The sequence below is a fragment of the Dendronephthya gigantea genome, unplaced genomic scaffold (assembly GCF_004324835.1).
Source record: "Dendronephthya gigantea isolate DGI-Jeju-01 unplaced genomic scaffold, DenGig_1.0 000009F, whole genome shotgun sequence".
Taxonomy (NCBI): Eukaryota; Metazoa; Cnidaria; class Anthozoa; order Malacalcyonacea; family Nephtheidae; genus Dendronephthya; species Dendronephthya gigantea.
Window position 1 is genome coordinate 2108920 of NW_021163019.1, and position 20812 is coordinate 2129731.

At 38.9% G+C, this 20812-nt stretch overlaps 1 protein-coding gene across 2 annotated transcripts; it reads right to left on the bottom strand.

Moving 5' to 3' along the window:
- Positions 1-883: 883 nt before the first annotated feature.
- On the bottom strand, positions 884-20020 carry LOC114517474 (serine-rich adhesin for platelets-like). 2 transcript variants are annotated; one of them, XM_028537209.1, is made up of 24 exons: positions 19770-20020; positions 18817-19098; positions 18147-18493; positions 17263-17398; positions 12762-16859; positions 12580-12632; positions 12134-12269; positions 11984-12058; positions 11750-11827; positions 11307-11456; positions 11085-11164; positions 10448-10562; positions 9977-10129; positions 9716-9817; positions 9358-9477; positions 9224-9266; positions 9065-9117; positions 7962-8611; positions 7581-7752; positions 6224-6690; positions 2334-5281; positions 1684-1850; positions 1389-1427; positions 884-1169 (listed from the first exon to the last, which is right to left on the bottom strand). In XM_028537209.1, the coding sequence occupies exons 1-18, from the start codon at positions 19800-19802 to the stop codon at positions 8492-8494; spliced, it is 6174 nt and encodes a 2057-aa protein (XP_028393010.1). In that variant the 5' UTR covers positions 19803-20020; the 3' UTR covers positions 884-1169; positions 1389-1427; positions 1684-1850; positions 2334-5281; positions 6224-6690; positions 7581-7752; positions 7962-8491. The 2 variants fall into 2 exon arrangements, with proteins under 2 accessions (XP_028393010.1, XP_028393009.1); XM_028537208.1 differs by having other exon boundaries at positions 7581-8611.
- Positions 20021-20812: the final 792 nt, after the last annotated feature.

Consider the following 20812-nt stretch of genomic DNA (forward strand, 5'->3'; position numbering starts at 1 on the left):
AGCAAAATAATTTCAACACTTAGCCTTAGGCCTGTTTCAGACGTCGAAGTTTTCATGTGTCGAATCGATTGCAAATGAACTTAAACAAAGACTGAACTCGGCTCGTTAACATTAGGTTCGGTATACGAAAAGTTCGGCGTCTGAACTTGAAGCAGTCCTAAACGGCACGTACCTTTCTTGAACTAGATCTAAATCTTTGAGCTAGCTTGCAGCTTCGTAACGTAAATCAAATAAGCCATTCCCAATTGTTCATGTCATAATTTGCTCTGTACAGTTCAAATGAATAAATATTTCGTCGTGATTATGTTTGTATTTGCTTGTAAACTGCTTTCGAAGTCTAAATATCACCACGTATTCATAATTAAGAGTGAAAACACGGACATTAGTTTAAAGTTGGCGCCACGATAAGGCAACACACGTGTTGTCGATTTGCCACCATCTTGTAAAAGAGGGTTTTCATTGAAGGCAAGGTTGGTTTATTAGCTGAATAATCATTAATCAGGCTAAATTGTCAGGCATTGCCGTCGAGAAAACAATGAAAACAAACTTAACAAAGGGCTAAGACAAAGGAAAGAAAAAATTAGTTTGACAATATATTCGGCTATCAATTATCCTGTCAACTTGATCAAAATTATGATATGCAAATGATCTCAGACTATGGTCAATATAAAATCGGACGAAAAGCGATGAAGCCCTTGCCTTTGGTGATCTTTGAAACAATGAAATTTAGGATTTCAAATTTCAAATTGTGACACGGAATTCTAATAAGCCGATACAACTCTATCAAACCTTGCAAGCAGAAACGCTCATATTTTAGTTCACAGTATTATACATCACACTAAAATATTTTTTATTCAACTGAAATTTTAATTATTACACTTTGAATTTTGAAAATTTCACCTGTCCTGAAACATAGCATTATATTATCTAACAAAAGTGAATGCCTTGTAGCGACTTCAGGCAATTACACTGCACTTGGAACACTGTATTACTGATGAAATAACGAATACATGCATGCAATAAAACGTCAAAAGTTCTTCAAAAATTTCTTCATGGACCATTATTGCCATCTCCCCCTTCTTTTTTCCAGCCTTTCCTCAACAATTCTGCGACTTCTTCAGGTGAAATAAATCCAGATTCGTCGTTCGATAACCCTTTTGGCAGACGTTCTGTTGAATAAAAAGAAAATAAATACATTTATAAAGCAGAACAGAAGTTACAGAACTTCACCTCAAAAATAACAATAGCAGTAAACTTCATTATAAACTCTCCAAGTCAGTTAGTTCAGCTCGAAAACCATCCCCACACGAGAGAAACTGGCTGAACTAACTTCGCGAGGTCCTAGCGGCTTTATACGAGGGTCGTGTGTTATTCTCGCATATACATACCTTCATCTCCATTGATTAAACGGCAGCTCCATCTGATAACTAGAGAAAATATTGAAGCGAGGCATCAACAACATACAGGGCAAATATATAAATACTCGTCTTTATTGTAAGAGTATGTCTAAAGGTTTTGAACAAGCTGGTCGGGGTTGAACCGTAGACGTAGTTAAAAAATGAATTGTTGCTGGAAGGATCTCTCCTTTTTTCAGCTAGTTATTACGTTCAAGTAGTTATTACGTCCTAACGTTAAATGAAGACTTTGTGTCGGGGTCTTAGCAGGAAAAGTGATGGAACTTACTATGACGTCGGGAATTCCTAACCCAGCCGCAGACCTTCTTCAAAATCTTGCGGACTCGTTTCCAGAAACGACGGCGACGACGACGACGCCATGGCATACGTTTGACCAGCTTCGTTTCATCCTCTTCATCTGACGGAGTCTCACGCACACTGTCCAAAACGTTCTCCCTGAATGAAAAGGTGATGTCTAAAATTATGGTTATAAATCACACACAGGGAACTGCCGGCCAAGTAGGCTGGTCAACTAACCAGTATCCCTTGCAGAGGCAGCGGGGAAAGGCGGAGGGAAGCTGGGGGGAGGGGAGGGGGCGTGTGAATATAAACGTGACGGGGCTCAGTAAAATACATGAAGAATTTTCATACAAATATGTAACAATTTTAGAATAGAACATTGAGTATGAACTACACATGCAACGTATTTATTCTCTGTGTGCCAAATCGAGAGTATGGACTATATGGAGTACATTCGTATTTCTGGTATACATGCATGGTTGAACTTAAAGATGAATATGAAGGTGAACTTTTTTTTAAATTTGGCCTCCTCAAAATAAAATATATTCTATCGGTCTTGCATTTTTTGCAGTTAGTATATTACAATCAGAATGCATATTAAACAATACGAAAATTAAAACACAAAGCATATAGACTTACGATTGGCCGTCGTTGTATTCGAGCGCGCCGTTGAAATCATCCAAAGCTTGCTCTTCAAAATCGTCTTCGCTTTCTTCCGTGCGTCCAACGCTGAGAAACACAGCACAGATTGCAAACAGCAGGGCTAAAACTGTCCAAGTCTTCATTTTGATACTTGCTGACTCGATCTCCTCTGGTTAGTACGGCTGTTTTTTGCGCGCTTTTATGCATCCAGTTTGCGCGGCATCGCCTCCAAAAAGATGAAAGAAGATCATTGACTATCCTGCGTAGGACAGAAAAGTGGCACTTGTTGCATGAGTTTTTTACTGCGGAAATGATTCATTGAGAAAGAGAGAATAATCCCACGCTTTCGAAAACTTAACGTTGCATAAATTGTTTCTTTCTTTTAAAAGAATCCAATTACGTAGAGTATGATCTTCCTCCGCCAAAACAGTTAAATGAACATTCTTTGATTGGAAAAAAGATTGATCTAAAATCGTACTTTCATTTGAGAATATGATGTTTAACTCAAGCGGTTCTCACAGGAACATTTGACAGCAAAAAGTGGTAGTTGATGGTTGATTAGTTCCTTGTTCCTGTTTTCGATTTTTTGTTGTTAAGATTTGTTTGTTAGTCAGGCAATTAGTTCATGAATGAACATCTAGATCTAGATTATCAATCCTTAGTCAGTTAATGGTATTGGGTTTTATATTTCGTTATCTGGCGAATAAGATATAGGTAGCTTGGCATTGAATGATGGTTGATTGGTTGGTTGGTTTGTTGGTTGGTTGGTTTGTTGGTGCTCTAGTGCGGGAAACCTAAATTGCTGGTAACAAAGTTTGTGAACCAGTTAACTGCAAGACATGCAATTGTTATATCTTAACGCTATACAATTTTCTAACCTAAAATTCTTCTCCCAAACTTGGCATATCTAAGTAGAAACCAGGACACTTTTAATTCAAACACAAATGCTACAAATGCTACAGAGTGAAACACAGAACTTTAAATATACATGTATGTACACGGTTTGGAAAGTGCAGTATCAACGAAAATGTTCTTGTTATTCATGTTTTTTCCAGGTTTGTTGAATTGTTGGTGTGTGCTTCTGAATGCTTTTCTTTACAAGCAGAAAAGAAAACAATTATATCTATTTTTACCATAAAATCCAAGCAGGAACCATATAATATTGGCTGTATATCCAAGAACATTCAAACAACAAAGGGTCTTTAAATCGGGGAACACGCATGGGTTAGAACAAAAATGTTGCAGCGATTATCAGGTAATTAAACAGCCATTTAAAAGGTTTGTCCTCCACGAGCCCTAAAAGGTCAAACCCTAAACTATATACAGATTTAAAACGTGCAAGATCGAACCTTAGTAGCAACATTAGTCCGATCTGCTTTGTCCAATCAGCCATTAAATGAAAAATATTGTTAAACATGCAAACCAGAAAAACAAATGTAGTCTATGTAGCACTTGACTAGAGCTCAAAGATGCAGCCCCATAAAAACAAGCTCCAAACTGATCAAAACCTGCTCACGATATTTACATGTTATGCTTGGAGGCCGTGGTTTGGAATTGAAGTCTACGAAGGAATGTTCGAATAAGTTGTATATATTTCGAAGGTTCTATAAGGTCGTTTAAAGTAACTCTTTGTTGGCGTAATTGCCTCGTTTATATGCCAAATTCCTGTTTTTATATAATGATAACCATTTAATTAAGTATTTACGTCAAACGTGATGGCGACAGAATTCTAAGCTGCATTTTGGGTAAAAATTTCATAAGGGTAGTTTAGGGAACGTTTTTTTGAAGACTCTTAGTTTCACTCCACACGCACAGCCATCTCGATGGCGCATACCGCATGCAGCCAATCACGACTTGATCAATTTATTTACTTTTGATAAAAGATGGCGAGCAATATATTTTATAAGAATCACACGGACGGAATTTGGAAGAGACCACACCCACACTAGTACACAAAGAAGAAAAAAATAGTCGGCGAAAATGTTTTGCCATTCTAAAGTGATCAAACTCAATGTCAAGTGCTTTGTTTTGGAATATTGTTGCACCATTTAAAGATCAATATTTGCCTTGAAGTCAAACTGACTATGAAATGGTAATGTTGCAACTCTTACTAACAACATTTTGGGCAGTTAAATCCGGCTAGTTTACTGCGAATTTACGATTTTGATTGGCCAGTTGTCCTTAGGTAAAGTTCAAAGTTGGTTACCCTTTTAATTACATTTGAATTATTCCCAATTTGCAATTAAATTGTGGTCGGCTCCATGCTAATTCCCCATAATATTATGCATGTTAACTATATCCCCCAAGCAGGCGGTCTCTGTCGCGTTGACAAACCGCTACAACTTTTCGTATCAACGTATTTATGAACTTTCCAACAAAATGAAATTTCAGGTAATTTCAAACCGTTAGTTATAGGTTTTTATCTTTCTGAATAACCGTCTAATACAACAATCATAGATTACTAATTTACTATGTTACCGATCACAAAAATTGTGGTAAAGTTAAAATACAACAAAAAATATTTAGCTTTTGAAGCCTGATGCTATTTCATTACATTGCGTTGCATTACAATCGATGACATTACATTAAATTACATTACAACATAGCTTTGCATTTTTCTTTCTTGTCATTCCCTCTTAATATATCAAGACGCTCTCCCTCTCACGAAGGGCAATGTTCACATGGACAGGCTGTTCCACACTGTTCTGCTTCAAAAAGATCGCGTATGTTGCCTTGTGGCGTCGAGCTGATGACGTGAAGCGATCAGGCGGTGACGTCATGGTCATGTGCTCGGATGATGACGTTACGGCCACGTGATCACGCCACGACGAGCGTCGACCGAACGAATGTAAGAAGGCGTCCAATCTCGATCTGAGCTCCGCCGCGTCCCGAGTGAGTTTCAAGATTCGTCTTTCTGTGCTTTCATTTTTAGACTCGATAACTTTCTAAAATAAACAAAGACTATTGAAGATGTTATAACGCAACAATTGTATTCACCATATTCACTACAATAGGAATTCTTGGCATGCAGAATTTGGATCAGATGTTGTTATTTTATCCAAAACAAGATCAAGGGTTTCACTCTCAATTTGTCAACCTATTGTCAAGTGCCACAGCGATAAGTTAATAGCAATCAAAAAGAAATAGTAATTAATAGAAATCCGTCATTTTTACGCCATTCTAGGCCGAATATAGCACAATTCGAAGTCGTTAGGCTTTTGACTAGAAAGCCCTCAACGATCACGAGTTTTGCACGATGAAGTAAGAAAATACGCGAAAATGATAGTTTCGTATTGGTAGTCACTGCTATACCTCGTTGTACAGATTATCTAACAAGACTGTTGGAAAAACGTTTACAGCAGACAGTGCAGACATATTCTGATGAAGCTTTCACAATCGTCGGCCCGATTCAGACGCAGGTTAATGATATTCGAAAGATTCGGAAGAAAACGTCATCATGACGACATCATCATTTAGCAATATTCTTTAAAAACATACAGCAAAAGCCAAAATCGACTCGAACAATCAGTAATGTGCCGGAAACGTTTAGCATTGGTAGATGTTTGCGGAGTAAAACTTGTGCGTTTCCACGAATGATGTAATCTTGAGGAGATATTTAGTAGACCAGTGGCGAGAAAACAAATATGGCCTGAGCCTAAGTGTCGATAAGTCCTCAAATTCGTTGAGGTAGCAGTTAAGACTTGAGAATGATCTTATCAGATGTATTAATAAAATGATGAAATACTTGCCTTACTGTTTTATTTCACAACCACAACTAGGCGTTAAATCTTTCCAAATCAGTTCATATATTGTGACTTGGGCAGGCGGAAATAATGAGATTACCACACAGAGAAAGAAACAATATGCATATCTAATTAAACTCTTACCAAATCGTGGCTGAGAAACTGAGTGTCGTGCTCGGCTTGTCGTAAAACGCCGTCCATTTTTGACAAACTCTTCTCAAACTCTGTTCTTGGTTCCCGAATAAAATCATCATCGTAATCATCTTCATCATAATCATCATCATCATCGCCAGCTGACTCCGAGACGAAAATCCCTTCGTCGAAAGCTTCCTTTTCTCCCTTGTATTTTTTGAGCACGATTGAAATTTCCTCACCAAATTGCTCGGTGCTTCTTACTGCAGTCATTGCGTAACCTCTCAAGGCGTCGTGGACTTCCTTCTGTTTGTTTTGATACACTTAACTACGTTATATTTCCTTCAAAAGAGTGGTATAGTAGACTTCCCTCATTTAACTTGAATTCCTACGGCGATGCCTTGCGAAACTTGTTAGCGAAGTTTTAAGCACTCTCCTTGAACGTTTGTTGTGGCAATTTGCGGTCTGGCATCACCTGTCTTTATCAGGGAAAAAATATAAACATCTTTAGTCAATGAGATGAATAACTTGTAAAACGTTTCTCAAAATGCGTCACGTCTGACACGATGGCAATAAATCGTTTGCTTGTTGAAACAAACAATTTCTCATGTCACAAAGCGCGAGGTCGGCTTCGCTGACGCGATTAAAGTTTTATTTCATATTCCAGTGGTGGGATTAAAGCAGTTGCGGCCATCTTAATGCTTAAAATAATTGAAAAATGCAAATGTCAAGGACTTGACAGGTGACCGCGGTGCTTTGTATAGTCAAGGAAAAAGTTCGGTTTTCAAGCGGTTAATATTTTAAGTTTAAATAGATATAACTCGTTGTGGCTTTGCAAAATCATGCAGCCTTAAATTAGGTTGTTTAAGCCTGACTTGTTATGAAATTTTACAGGGCAACAATGTCTTTATGTTTTGATATGCATTCAACATAAATTCTCTCGGCAATCTAACATAAGAATAAGAGCAATTCCAATGAAATTTGTATCCAAATATAAGTTGCAAGGCATAGTTACAGAAGTTACATATAGTTAGAAGAAACAATTCACAACAACTGAGCTGTATTTAAATTGTGGCCATACCTGGATGGGTACTTTTAAATGATGCCAATCATTACACGCGATTTTTGGTAAATAAACAAGTCTATATGATTGTCCACAACATTTAATCGACGTTGGAACGTTTTCAAAAGGCGAATTTTCAAATAAATATAAAGGAAATAAAATATTCTGCTCTCACACAATATATTATTCAAACACTTAAAAATGGTTTGTTTATATTGTGAGGCTGGGCTATAGACGATATTGAACAAGAGCGCAATTCATATCGTCGTATTATCGAGAAAATAAAACAAATTGTGACCAACTTACCTTGAAAAAAATGACAAGCACCCAAGTGATTTAGACAGCAAATTTAGTGATGTTTGAAGCCTTACTATCGACGTTTATCTGGATCAATGTTTTACTAATGGCCTCTTCTTGTAGCAGCATATGGAATATTCATAATTTGTAGCTAATGATTTCAATCGGAAATTAAAACGAACTGAAAGTGAAAAATAATAAATATTCATGGTCAGTTTAAAAATTTAACTTGTTCAAATGTGAATCAGTCTACCGAAAAAATTATTGTACTGAAGGTATATTCGCAGGCATGGTATATTTTAATCAGTAATGTTTACATTTATACTAAAACATTTCATATTTTAGATCTAAAACTGAGTATAATTAATTTATTGAAATTATTTTACTTACAGTATCGCTTTCCGTAACGTCATAAAGAGTTCATCATGTGACATCCTGACAAGCCCGTTTTGAAAGTGAACATCTTTAAAATCATCGTCTTTGTTGAAAATTTCCCTCGTTTAGCTGTAGTTTTTCAATTACAGTAAAACTTCTCATTTCTCTCTTTGTATATACAAAGAGTAATATTCGCTTAACCGACAATCCTCGCTACCACAATCAAGGATTAACGGAGCTAGGCTAGCCAAAATTATCACCTTTGTTAATAATTCCTCTCTTTTCATCGGTAGCCGTATTTTTTCAGTTCACAATTAAACTTTTCATTCCTTCTTTGTATAGAAAGAATATTTAAATAATAAAGGAATATTTGTACAATTACTGCATGTCGCAGCTTTCAATATTTGTGGGAACACGATTTTTGAAAATAATTTAATAATATTAATTTAATAATATATTAAACTTGGTGAAAAAATAAATTAAATATACGAGTTGTTTGATCCTTGATAAATCAATCACGAAACTGATTCTTACTCTGACCAATTTTACGAAGACTTTAGCATGATGTTTGCAGAAGCATTCCTACGTCGTCTCCATTTTCCCTGGTTTTTTGATTGCATTTTTAAATATTTCATCCATTTGCGTGCGTCTTTGGATGACTTGGTCTGAATGAAAAACCAAAAACAAAACATCAGAAAGGGTTGCATACAGATTATTGCATGGGAATTTAGCTTGATCAAGTAACAGTGAACAGCAACAAGGGGTGTCCTTGCTGCAAACTTCGATTAATATGCCATGCAAAGCCGCGTTCAGTCGCAATAAGGAAATAGCTACAACAATTATGGAATTAAAGGTTCATGGAAGTACACAGACACAGAGGGGTCAGCCAGTGTGACTATTTAGTCTCCCTATGATAATATTTTCGTGTTTATTGGCTGTGGAAACAATAAATTTCTGAAAAACTGAATGATCGTAATGTTTTAATATTTTAATAGCGGGATTAAGATATAGTCAGACTGGCCACGCCACTAGGAGTATGTGCATGTTTATTATACGAAAAAATAATGATTGTACAATGTTCGGTCTCAGGGAGAGAGATAGAAGCAGCTATGACTCACGGTAAAGAGGAAACTTTCCTTTCCCATGTGAACGAGGCCAAATGAGTCAGAATCTGTAAAGAAAAGTCATTACAGGTAATTATATAAACGATGAAATAATACCGCTTAAGAAACTATATGCGTTCGTTCGGCATCCAAAAATTGAGAAATGCTGCATACCCATTTCTTCGTAGACTACACAGTCTCGAAGCCTTATCTCTTCCTATATAAACAGAGTTAATAATGTCCCTTTGTCAGAATGTTTGAAAGAGGTTTGGAGGAAATGTATAAAAGAAAGTTCGACGCAATTTTACCCGAAATAAAATGTATTTTCCGTTGCTTTTTCGCTTCAGCAAAAGCAGAGATGCATCGGTGATTTCAGTGGTGTTTGGAAAGTATAGACTGTCGTCATCTTCAGAATCCACTATGATTGGCTGAAACACATTAGGGATGATAGGATTAAATCAATTAGAGAACAACAGAACAGAACAGAACAGAACAGAACAGAACAGAACAAAAGAGAATAAACCAGAAACGAACTGAATTACTAAACTGGACTTGATTGAAAATGAGTTGACGGAGATGAAGTACTAAATACTGGACTGAAGTACTGAACGAGCTCAAGTAAAATGAACTGAAGGTAAACTTGTCAAAACCTTTTGCAAGTCTTACCTCATTTTGCCCTCGTATGCAGAAGAGCATGTGAGTTTCAATGCTTCTCTTCATTGCTCGCTTTGTCCAACTTTGTCCTCCGCCGAATTCTGAGCATAGAACCTTACACATGAAAAGTTATAGATTAGTGGTGATTACCCTTTTCTAAATGAAAGAAAACTCTAACATTCGTCAATACCTTCGCTCGACCTACTCTTCAATAGGCGTAAGTAACATTAGAAATGGCCACAGCAGATTAAGGCATGTTAGAATTATCTTTACCTTGAGCGGACCGTGCATAAGCAGTTGCATTTCGTCTAAGGTCCAGGTCAGCACTTCAGAGGCTAATTTTTTGAGGCGAGACGAGTCGACAGTATCTGGTGATCCTAGATTACTCTGGAATTTCTTAGCTTTCATTTCAGAGGATTTTGTCAGCTGAAAATTCAAACGTTTAGACTGAGACATTGGAAATCATAATGAAAAGACACTAGTCAGTGAAAACTTAAATTTCGCCACACAAAGTGAAATGAACGGTACTGTATGCTTAAAGCCCGTTTTCCACGAGGAAAATCTATTCGGGCGAACTTATAAAAAGTAGAAAGTTATTCTGCTTTTCCTCGGCGAATTATTTCGCAGACTAATTAACATTACCGGAATTCATATTTCGCTTCGCTTCGGGTGAATAAATTCGCCATGTGGAGAACGGGCTTTACTGAGCCTCCATCCACTTCAAAACAAAATTTAAGTTCTTACCGAGTTGATCTTTGTGATTTGTTCTTCCACTTTTCTTTGCGCTAATTTCAAGTCTTCACGGTCGCCATGCCAACGTGGCGTCGCACGTCGAATACGACTGAGCAGGAGAGGATATCTTGACAAGTGAAGAAATAAACGTCAATATCAGATATCTGGAATGAGATATTTTCATGGGCCATGGATCCGATATAATCAGGTTCAAATTATGTTCAGTGATTATCCCTACTATACAATACACCTTTCTTATAATGACGTCAAACGCGGAAAGTCTGATGTTACACGGGATTTGATTGGCTCCACAAAACTATCGAGCCAATTAAACTTCGTGTAACATCAGACTTTCCGCGTTTGACGTCATTATGAAATAGGTCTATTAGATGAATTCATACAACCACGTACCCAGGTAGCGAAATTACGAGGTTGGAATTCATACAGTTTCCTCTCTACGGAAACTCTCCAACATTAACTATTCCGACAAATTTTCAACATTATTGATCACTTATTGTTCTTAAAGGTTGAGTATACGGTCTAGATCTATTGGGCAATGGCTTTTACGAAACAAACCCTGCGATGCTCGGGAGAGTCGAAAAGGAGGCAATCACGAGCCATTACCAAAGCAAAACAAACCATGCCTTACTTGGTGACACGTTGGACAGGAGCCAGGAGAAAGGAGTTTATGTCCATTTTACGGCATTTAGGATTTTCACGACATGTGATCTGCGAGAAAGATGATTCAACTTTATTATAGAAATTGCTCTCCAATGGATCGCTTTAATACCTTCTTGAAATGTCAAGCATGAGTTTGTTGTTTACAAAGTGTCTTTGTGTGCCTAGCTTGTAGTTCAAGTGGACCACTTACATTGAGAAAGACTCTTAAAACATCATTCTTTTTTTGTAAAGACTCCAGCAATCTCATGGCTTCAGGTTGTCGAGAACAATACAGCTCGTAGGCTTGAAGAAGCTCCATGTTCTCAACAAAAATCCCCCCAACATTCATATGGCACAGCTCCTGAAAGAAATAACCAATAGTCACGTTCTCCGGACTGAATGTTTGTCAGACTGTTGAACACTTTTGCAGTACTGAGATCTGACTGTTGATACTGTTAGCCTGACTAGTCTAGTATCTACCTTTTTGCAATGAATATTAAATGTCAGTTCACTGAGTGCTGACTGTTGTCACTGATACTACCCTGACCCATCCAGTATACTTACTGCTTTGTAAAGTGTTTCTCTTTCAACCTTCCTCAATGTCAGTTGTTCATTACAGTATAATGCTAGTCCTAACTTTATACCACAATTTACCTCGTCGCCTTTGTCGATGCATCCTTTCACGTTGTTCTGAATTTTCATGCAAAATTTTGAGCTAACATCAAACAGTTCCTACACACGGTTTAAGAAAAGGATTATTAACAATTGACAATCCCAGCTTTATTACAAACATGAATACAATTTAGGCGCAGATCCTTATCCGTAATCCGGATTAAAGACCAACTGATTATCATATATCCTCCTAATCGCATTACACACGAAGGATACCTGAATATTCAGAAATATCTTGGCCAAATTATCAGGAGAGACAATGCCACCAGTCTGCATTGGTGCAAGAAACTCCTGAAAGAGAAAGGAATTAGTCAGCAAATACACTATTAATCACCAATACGTACGATGAACAAGTTCTTCAGTTACCTCTTTCACGATTTGAAAATCATTTCCATAATTTATTTCAGTTTGTACAAGCTCAATAATGGCTTCTTTCCGCTCAATTCTGTTACTCTGACATTTATAACAGATGATAGTTTGCTTTGGTCCTTGGCTCTTAACACTGAAGAAAAAGTTTGACATCAGAATTCTCAAAAACATGCGTGTTGTTCAGGTCGGTTAAAGTGCACATTTCAAACGAAGGAAACATGAGTTAGAGCTATTCTAGGACGAGGTTGAGATAGACCGAGTCTGAACAACCTGTAAAAGATATCTGAAACGGTAAGTGTAAGTACATCCTACCAGTGTAAGTACATCCTACAATAATTTGTCGTGGTTTGTGTCTCAACAGTACCTGAAGAAATCTATATCACAAATGCAGTAGTCCAGTATAGGCAGTATATCTTACAATAAACTGGGGTAAATAAATATACCTTGGTTTATCTTTTTCAACGACAAAAGCTCGTCCACAGTCTGGGCAATCAATCTAAAAAAATGCAAGAATATATTCAAATCATGTTTTGAAAACCGCTCGTTGTTTGTAGACTCTTAATTTCATCACATCTCTTTCTGTTCTTTCCAATACATCTTCAAAATAAAATCAACGGAAACTTACCGCATTTGGCTGTTTCTCTCTGGAAATTCTTCGGCCTCGAGAAGTCTTCCGTTCTGATTTTTGCTGCACTTCTCGTTCGTCTGTCGCGTTTTCTTGCTCTTGTCCATCTTCAAATCTTTTGCCGTTCTTTAAGGCAAGTTCCCGCCAAGACGCGACAACCATGGACTGACGTGAGCTCACGTGACCGAGATCTTGCCAACGCTTCTTCATCCTAGTCCCCACTCCGATCTCGTCACCCAATCCGCTGTCGTTCCTGTGAATATCGGACTCAGACTTCTCGTCGGTTTCCTGCGGCTCCGACATATAAAATAGGTCATCATCCTCTTCATCGCTTTCCTCGAAGTCCAGTTGAACCGAACCACTGTCGGCGCTGAAGTTGCTATGGAAACTGCTGCCACGTGACAGGAGACTGCAACTACTCTCGGTTCTGGTGGGACGCCGGTCTCCGGGGGAATCTGACTCAACATTAAGAAAGCCATCATCGCCACCGACTGCTCTATCGCAACCACTGTAATTTTCATTAAGATCACTCAAGCTTTCACTGCGAATCCCATTTTCGGCCTCGAGTTCATCCAATTCATCGCATAAATCATCAGTAAGGCTCAGTAAACTACTTGTCCGTCTGTTCATTCGTCGGAAATGCTTCAAATCTTTTCGTTCAACACATGTAGGCTTTATTTCAACTGAATGATCAGCCTTGATTGGCCCATTCATGACAGCCCTCGTATGTACATTGCTAGCTTCATTCTCCTCTAGTTCAGAAGTTTTTTCATTCTTTTCATTTTGCAACGCTTGTTTAAAAGATTTGCTCCGACGCTCTTTTCTGGCCTTTTCCCCGCTCTTTCCAACCGCCAATCCCAGCGACTCCCTATGCCTTAGACTCACGTTTCGCGCTTTTTCGGAAACTCTTCGCGACCTCTCGCCTTCTTTCGTCTCGACCTCGGATGACGACGAGATCGCCCTCGTCTCAGCTGATTTTCTCGAGTCTAGCGGAGAACTTTTTATCGTTTGTACGTTGGATGACGAAGTTCCACTGACACGCACTTCTTTATCTTCACATTCGTATTTTTTTACTGGACTTTTCATTTTGCTGACTCGTTTAGGCTTTTCCGAGGCGTTTTTCTTTTCAATTCCCTTTCCGTCTTGCCCGTTTAACCTGTTATCTTTCGTGTTTTGATGCGTCGCTTTTTTGACACAGTCAACTGAATTAGGAGTTGAAACAACCAACGTTGGGTTTTTACATCTCTCCACTGTGCGATGTTGACTTCTCGGACTAACTAATTTCTTCGCACCGTTCTCAGAAATCTTTGAATCGTTCTCAGAAATCTTTGAATCGAAAACTTTACCAGGTGCGCCTTTTGTCATTTTCATATCAAAGCCATTACTGTTAGCAACAGAAATATCACTTGCGTCTTTAGAGCCCTGCACTTCAAATGAAGTCTTGAGGTTATACATGCTAACACTAGAGCTCAAAGTCCTCTGTTTAGTTCTGACTGCGAGGAAATCGTCCAAGATATTCAACAAACGCTGTTTCGTATCAGTCGCGTCTTGTGTTTTTGTTCTCTTGTCATCGTTGTTGTTTGTGGTTGAGGGATGGCTGTTCTCGGAATCTGGTCTTTTGCAAGAGTTTTGATGGAGCTTAAGAGAGGATGACCGCGGGCTTTGGTCGAGTCCATATTTGACAAGCAAATCCTGAATGACGGGATTGTTTGTAGTCCCCAGGCTGCTTGTTCTGGCGAGATTTTGGTTTGCTTTGTCGCTGTTGTTATATTTGTTTCTGGCGCTGTCGTTTTTACCTTCACTCGTGCCTTCCTTACCAACAATATTCGCATCTTTCTTTGTCGCCCCATTATCATTCCCTTCCCCAAGATACATCGCTCGCATCGTACGAAATTCTTCAAACGAAGGAATACGTCTTAATGCCAGGCTTCGCCTGCAGTTAGCCTGCCCGGTCCTCACAGGATCATTTCCAGCGCTTTTGAATCTTTCGTTCACGTCCGAACAACTGGTGCTTCGCGTAAGAGACGTTTTTTGACCCATGTTTTCGAATTTGCTCGTAGAAATTGGCAGAGACGTTGAAGGAGTGATCTCCGTGCTACTTCGCCGCCTTGGGGATATCTGTTGAAAAGGATTTCGCACGCCTGTATTATCACAGGCCATGGCCGACACGTCAGTTGAGTCAGCAGAGGAAGAGTTGCTCGACGGGATGGTCGAGGGATGAATAGCTATTAGCGGTTCAGGCGAGCAGCTGTTCCTTTGTTGAAATACCACGATCGGAGGAGACAAATTGTCAGCAGTGGTTTGCAAACTTGAATGAATTTGGCTTTTGTTGGGGACAACCAGTCTTTCTTGGAATTTTCTTGGAGGAATATGATCCGAAGACCTCTTATTCGGCTCGTTAAAGTCACTCCTGGTTTTTTCTTGAGTTCTTAAACTACCTTGAACGTTTCCCTGGATGATTTGCGACTGAACGTTTTGTGTTTTAGTTGCTGTATATTCATTTGGAAAATAAACCGACTGTATTCCATGAACGTCATCCAGATTTGATGAAAGGTTTCTTGAGTTCGCAGCTGGTGCCTTATAACTGCTTTCTCTAATATCAAACTGTTCCTCGGAGATATTTGATGTTGGATTCTGTCGCATGTCGCTAATCTGACCATTTTCAGTATTCCCTGACTTTGGTGAAGTCTTGCCGGGCAAACCGGATCCAACACTACCTCTTCTGCTCTCAAAATGTTTTTGAAACAAGAAATTAGCAGTTTCCTTCGCAGTGTTTCGTTCCATTGCATCGCTTTTATCGCCTGAAGTTTGGAAGAATGATGAACTCGTTCCGGACGTTTCAAGATTACCACTATCGCTTCTTCTCTGAAATCCTATCGCACTTAAAGAATCCGTTGTGGTCGGGTTTGCCTGATCTATGCCGTGCGTATTATACAAGTTTCCGGATGTAAGGTTTTGTTGTCGCATGCGATTTTCTTCAAAATATTTTGGCTGAAAATAAGGTTGGTTTATATTCGTTTCACTTGGTGGATTTCCTAAATTAAAGTACATACCAGCATTGTATGAACCACCGCCATCACTATTATGTCCTGGTTGATATCCCTGTCGCGTTAACTCTGTCGTTGAAGCGTTTGGTAAAACGACTATGGGGTGTCTATCGGAGATTGCAAAGCTCTCGTTTTGTTTAAAAACAGACGAGTATACACCGTTTTCAAACGTGCTTGGTTGATTTGAAGCAAATCCATCACTTTGGGAAGAGGAGATAGGATTTTCTTTTTCCTTTAAATTTCCTGCATAAACTCCACGCGCCGGAAAACTTTCCTTTGTTAGATTTGTGTCTGTCTCATCGCTTAATCTTCGCGGAGTTGTGATGTTATTATTACTATCATTTCTTTGGCAATTTGAGGCATAAAAACCAAAGGCCGCATCGAGGTTCGCACTTCCCCACCGTTTTCTGTAACCCTCGTGGAAGGGGTTGGTCTCTGGGTTGTTGAACACGACGGTGCTAGACGGGGAGAGTGAGCCTGACCCTCCGGAATGCGTAGAACCGACGCTGCCGCGTGGGGAGCAGGGGGCAGACATGGGAGGAGGGAAAACGAATGAGCCTTGCGAGGTATCAAAACTGCCCCGGGGTGAGGAGGGGGCAGACATACAGGGAGGGCGTTCAAAGTGGCGCGAGTTCTGCTCAAAAACTTGTCTGTGTAGATTCAAACTTGATTTCACTCCAGCGCGCTGGGAATAGCCGAGGTTTTTTGAATCTTGTATAATTTTTGTATCGTTTGGGTTCAACCTGACAGCTTCCTTGCCATATTGCCCTCCGCGGCCAGGTACTCCTAATGTATTCCGTCTACCAGATCGTCCTGTCGTAGAGAAGCTTTGCCCAGTGTTGCCTGGCGAGAACGAATGAATGTCGCTTGAGGAATGTGTGCGAGAGAGCGGGGATTTGATGAACATGTCACGTTCATGGCGGGCGGAGATCCCTGCCGTATACACATTTTGTAAGGATGGCGATTTTGAGAGACCACGTCTTACGTAATTCCAGTTACTTTCTGGACGGTAGCTAGCCATAAGCGGAGATGGGAGAGACTTTGATCTTACCTAAAAGTATAATGTCATGAACTTGCCCTGAACACGTTAAAAGAAAACACTCATGAAACTAAGTAAATATTATCTGAACAGTAAGGGTCATCGGTTATTCACGCAGTGTTACAGGAGGAAACCTAAACCAAAGTAACTATATTTATACTGGGTATAGCTCTATCATTCTTCCTAGAGATCCAGAAAGGATCATCTCTTATCGATCCTGAGTTGCTACAGGAGGGAACCTAAACTAAAGTAACTTCATTTGTTGGAGACAGTCTTCCAAGAGGCCCAGTACGGTCAATTCATTGTTACTATACGGGAGGAAGTACTATATATACTGGAGAATCTCAATCATTTCAAAACTGTTTGGTCCATACTATTACAGCCGATAGGTTTTGATTTGTGGTTCATCTCTTACCTCATCCCAGTCCAAACCACGGAAACAGGGATGACATTTTATATCTTCAAACGACTGCACACTTCCACTAATCAGACCATAAAGAAAATCTTTCGTATTTGGCGTGATAAAAAGCGAGATTATAGCTTCTTCGAGACTAAAAGAAATATAAAAGAGTTAAGTGGAAAACATCCTAAAATAATTGAAATATCAAAAGGTCTAAGCAAAATACAACGGCATACCAATAGGAATATCAAGTGAATATACACACACAGTTCACTACCGTTTTCCTAACTAAACACATTATCTCAAATTCGTATACATTTACTTCAGTAACGGAGTAATTATTCGCCGCGCAGAACTTTTTATTTATCTTTTGAAATCCCGACTGAAATCCCTGAGCAAACAGGCAGGCGATTATGTAAACCAGATGAACGGATTAGTAAGGTCTCGAGGTGCAAGATGAACAGGCAGTTGTCACTTGTACAAAGGAATTTGGCAATTTATTGACGATTATTGATCTAAAGATTACTTCAATAAGGCAAGGAAGGATTAGATAAAGTAACTGTCGTACTGATTAGATTTCTTGAAAGAATAATATTAGACAGCAAAGGTTTTGATTGCTCGAACATGATATATATCGCTGTTTAAATGATCTTCTCTTGTCTTAAGGGAGTGAGATCCTATACTAACCTAACACGGCTGGGTTCTCCCTACGCACTTTAGTATGTAGTAGCACTGGACTGATGAAATTATGGTCCGTACTGACTAACCTCTATGGAGACCAGTTCAGAACTGGATGAAGTTTTACAGGAGTGAGTAAAGTGAGTTTAATTCGAGTTTCCTGTAGTGTAGTTTCCTCCGAGAGGAAATTTATAGAATTAAAATAAAGTTCATAAGTATACCTTTGGAAGTTAAGAAAATCCGCATTACCAGTCAACAGATGACAGAGTAATATACCCAAGCTATTCAAGTCGTTTTGTATACCCTGCGAGATTTGAACCCAGTGTCCTGGCGATAGATTCGGACTCTGTCTTTTAACCTCGTGCCCAATCTTCCCGCAGTTCGCGCCGAATATTCCACATATACACTCACTGATATGCCAATATTCTTTACCCTCGAATTCACGCCATAACACCACATGTCCATCGCTATCCACTGACAACTGACTTAGATCCAGCTCGTTGTAGCTTACACCAAGTTCGTGAAGTCCCTCTAAAGTCAACGCTATCTCAGCTGCTATGAACAGTACCTACACGATAGGGAACAATAGAAGATTCTACAAGTGAGAATGACTTGTTTACAACAATTACGATTACATGAAAACCTGTCGTAAGTGAAAGAAACACCCTCGGTGTAGCATTTTAGAAATTGACTAATTGGTAAGTTCTAATTAGGAATTGTAGGCTTAATAGGAATAATTATACATAGCAAAGGAAGAATATTCTGTAAAAACTCTTCCAACCGAAGAAGAGAATTTAGCGATTTAACCAAAGCCAGAGAGGATTTTCTTGATCCAACATTTGCTGGCTTGTAGTAGATAGCGAAGCGCAACATAAAAACAACAATATTTACCGTGGGTTCCGGCAATCCATCGTTCATCATGTCAGCCAGACAAGCTTCCCCTCCGCAGTCCAGAATATAGTACCGCCTCTGTTGTGTCTCAAACACGTATTTAAGCTCCATGCAGAAGGGTAGACCCCAGGTGGGAAGTGGCTCAGCGATTGGTCCAAATTGCGTCGTCGTTGAATTCGGATTTTCAACGCTCTCTTTCAATACCACTTCCATCGTGAAGAATTCCAGAGTTTCTTTGCACTGAACTTTGAAAAACCTCTTGTTTTCCCTACAGCCAAGAAACTAGAGGAAAAAATGAGTTTGTTTTTTTATTTCAATTAAGGAATACATCTAGATCCTTCCTTTTAATCGCAAAACATAGTTCAATTTTCACGATTCGGCACAGTAATGAACAAATATTAAACGAATTAGCCCTAACTCGGCATTAAAAGGTGTACCACAAACGTGAACTGCGTAGAACGTGATAGTGAAGAAAATATCTTTGAAACTATCGAATTTTTGAAAGTAATTTGTTTTGAAACTAAGTTGTTTTTGACGGAGGGTTTTAACTCGAGCGTGGAGACGTTTTTTTTCAATAATTTGTTTGAGCAGGTGATGAAAATATTTGATAGCACGATAATGTCAAGTTCAGCGTAGTTCAAATCTCGAGTACAAACAATAACAGGGAATTCAATGATTCTCTTACAAGTCACAACACTGAGCAGCTAACTGAGAGGTCTTTAACCCTTCAACAATCATCCGGTTTCAAAGCAAAGCTCTTCAACTTCAATATTCAATATATACAGTACTACAATCTACCTTCCACACAAACAAACAAGATATACATCCAGTAATAACAAAGTTGGAAACATCACAATTTCTTTTTCTAATCATTTAAAAACCATTTCACTGATAAAAGCCCAATAAAAACTCGATGGCAACAAAAGTATATCACAATTACAGTTTATACTTACAGAAGCTACCTTGAACCGTTCTGTTCCTTGCATTTTTGCTTGATATTAATCGTCAGCGAAGGGTAATTAAGAATCCAAACGCAGGATTTTGAAAAGGGTTGTCCTCCTTGAGTCTAATACGTTTATTCTTGTGCAAGCATGGGCAAATCGTCTTGGGGTTTAAACCTAATATATCCTCTTACGAGGGGAGACTCTTCGTTTGCATGTCTCTTCCTACGTTTAAGTTCTTATCGAAAAATATTTAAATTTTTTAAAAGTTCAAGCTCAAGCATTGTGTTATGCTGGTAATTTAGGCGTAATTAGCACCGCTTAAACAGTCATAAGGCTGACAATGTCCGTTTGCTGAGCTGAGAAGAACTTTTAATGAATGATTAAATAAATGAATTCAAAACAACGCTCAAACGAAACATGTGTCGGATTGGATAAACCAATCGATTTCGTTTGATTTTGCGATAACGCAACAGCCACTAAGGTAAGTGCAAAGAACAGTTCCCCCGCATACGTATATCAAATTTGGTTGGATATATATTGATATAGTTTCCAATGTAAATTCGTGAAAGTTTGATAAGCAAAAAGATATCCTAAACGTGGTCGTGTACAACCATATGGAAAAGCCAGCTTAAATATATAGGAATAGTATTCTTCAATAAGCTGTCGTGGTTCGTGTTTGAACGACTGGGTGAAGTTCGGATATAAACTGCGGTGAATGGGGCAGCGTCTTGTGAATAAACTATGCTTGTCTTATACCATTAAATATCCGCAACAAAACGTTTACGTCAAGGGGGAATTAAGCCTAATCACGATGAGCGCAATATGACTGATAATTCATTTGTGATTGACATGTACAATATTGGCGGCACGAGAGAAGCGCCACGAGCTATACCGTGACCTGGGCACGAAACTAGGGACGAGATTTTCGTGCATACCTTTTAAGTTTCCCCGTTTTGTAGTTCAAAATTAAACGACAGAAGCTTATTGCAGAATCTAGAACAAATGTTGTTCATCGTCAACAAATATTAAAATATGATATAAGCCTAAGGGCA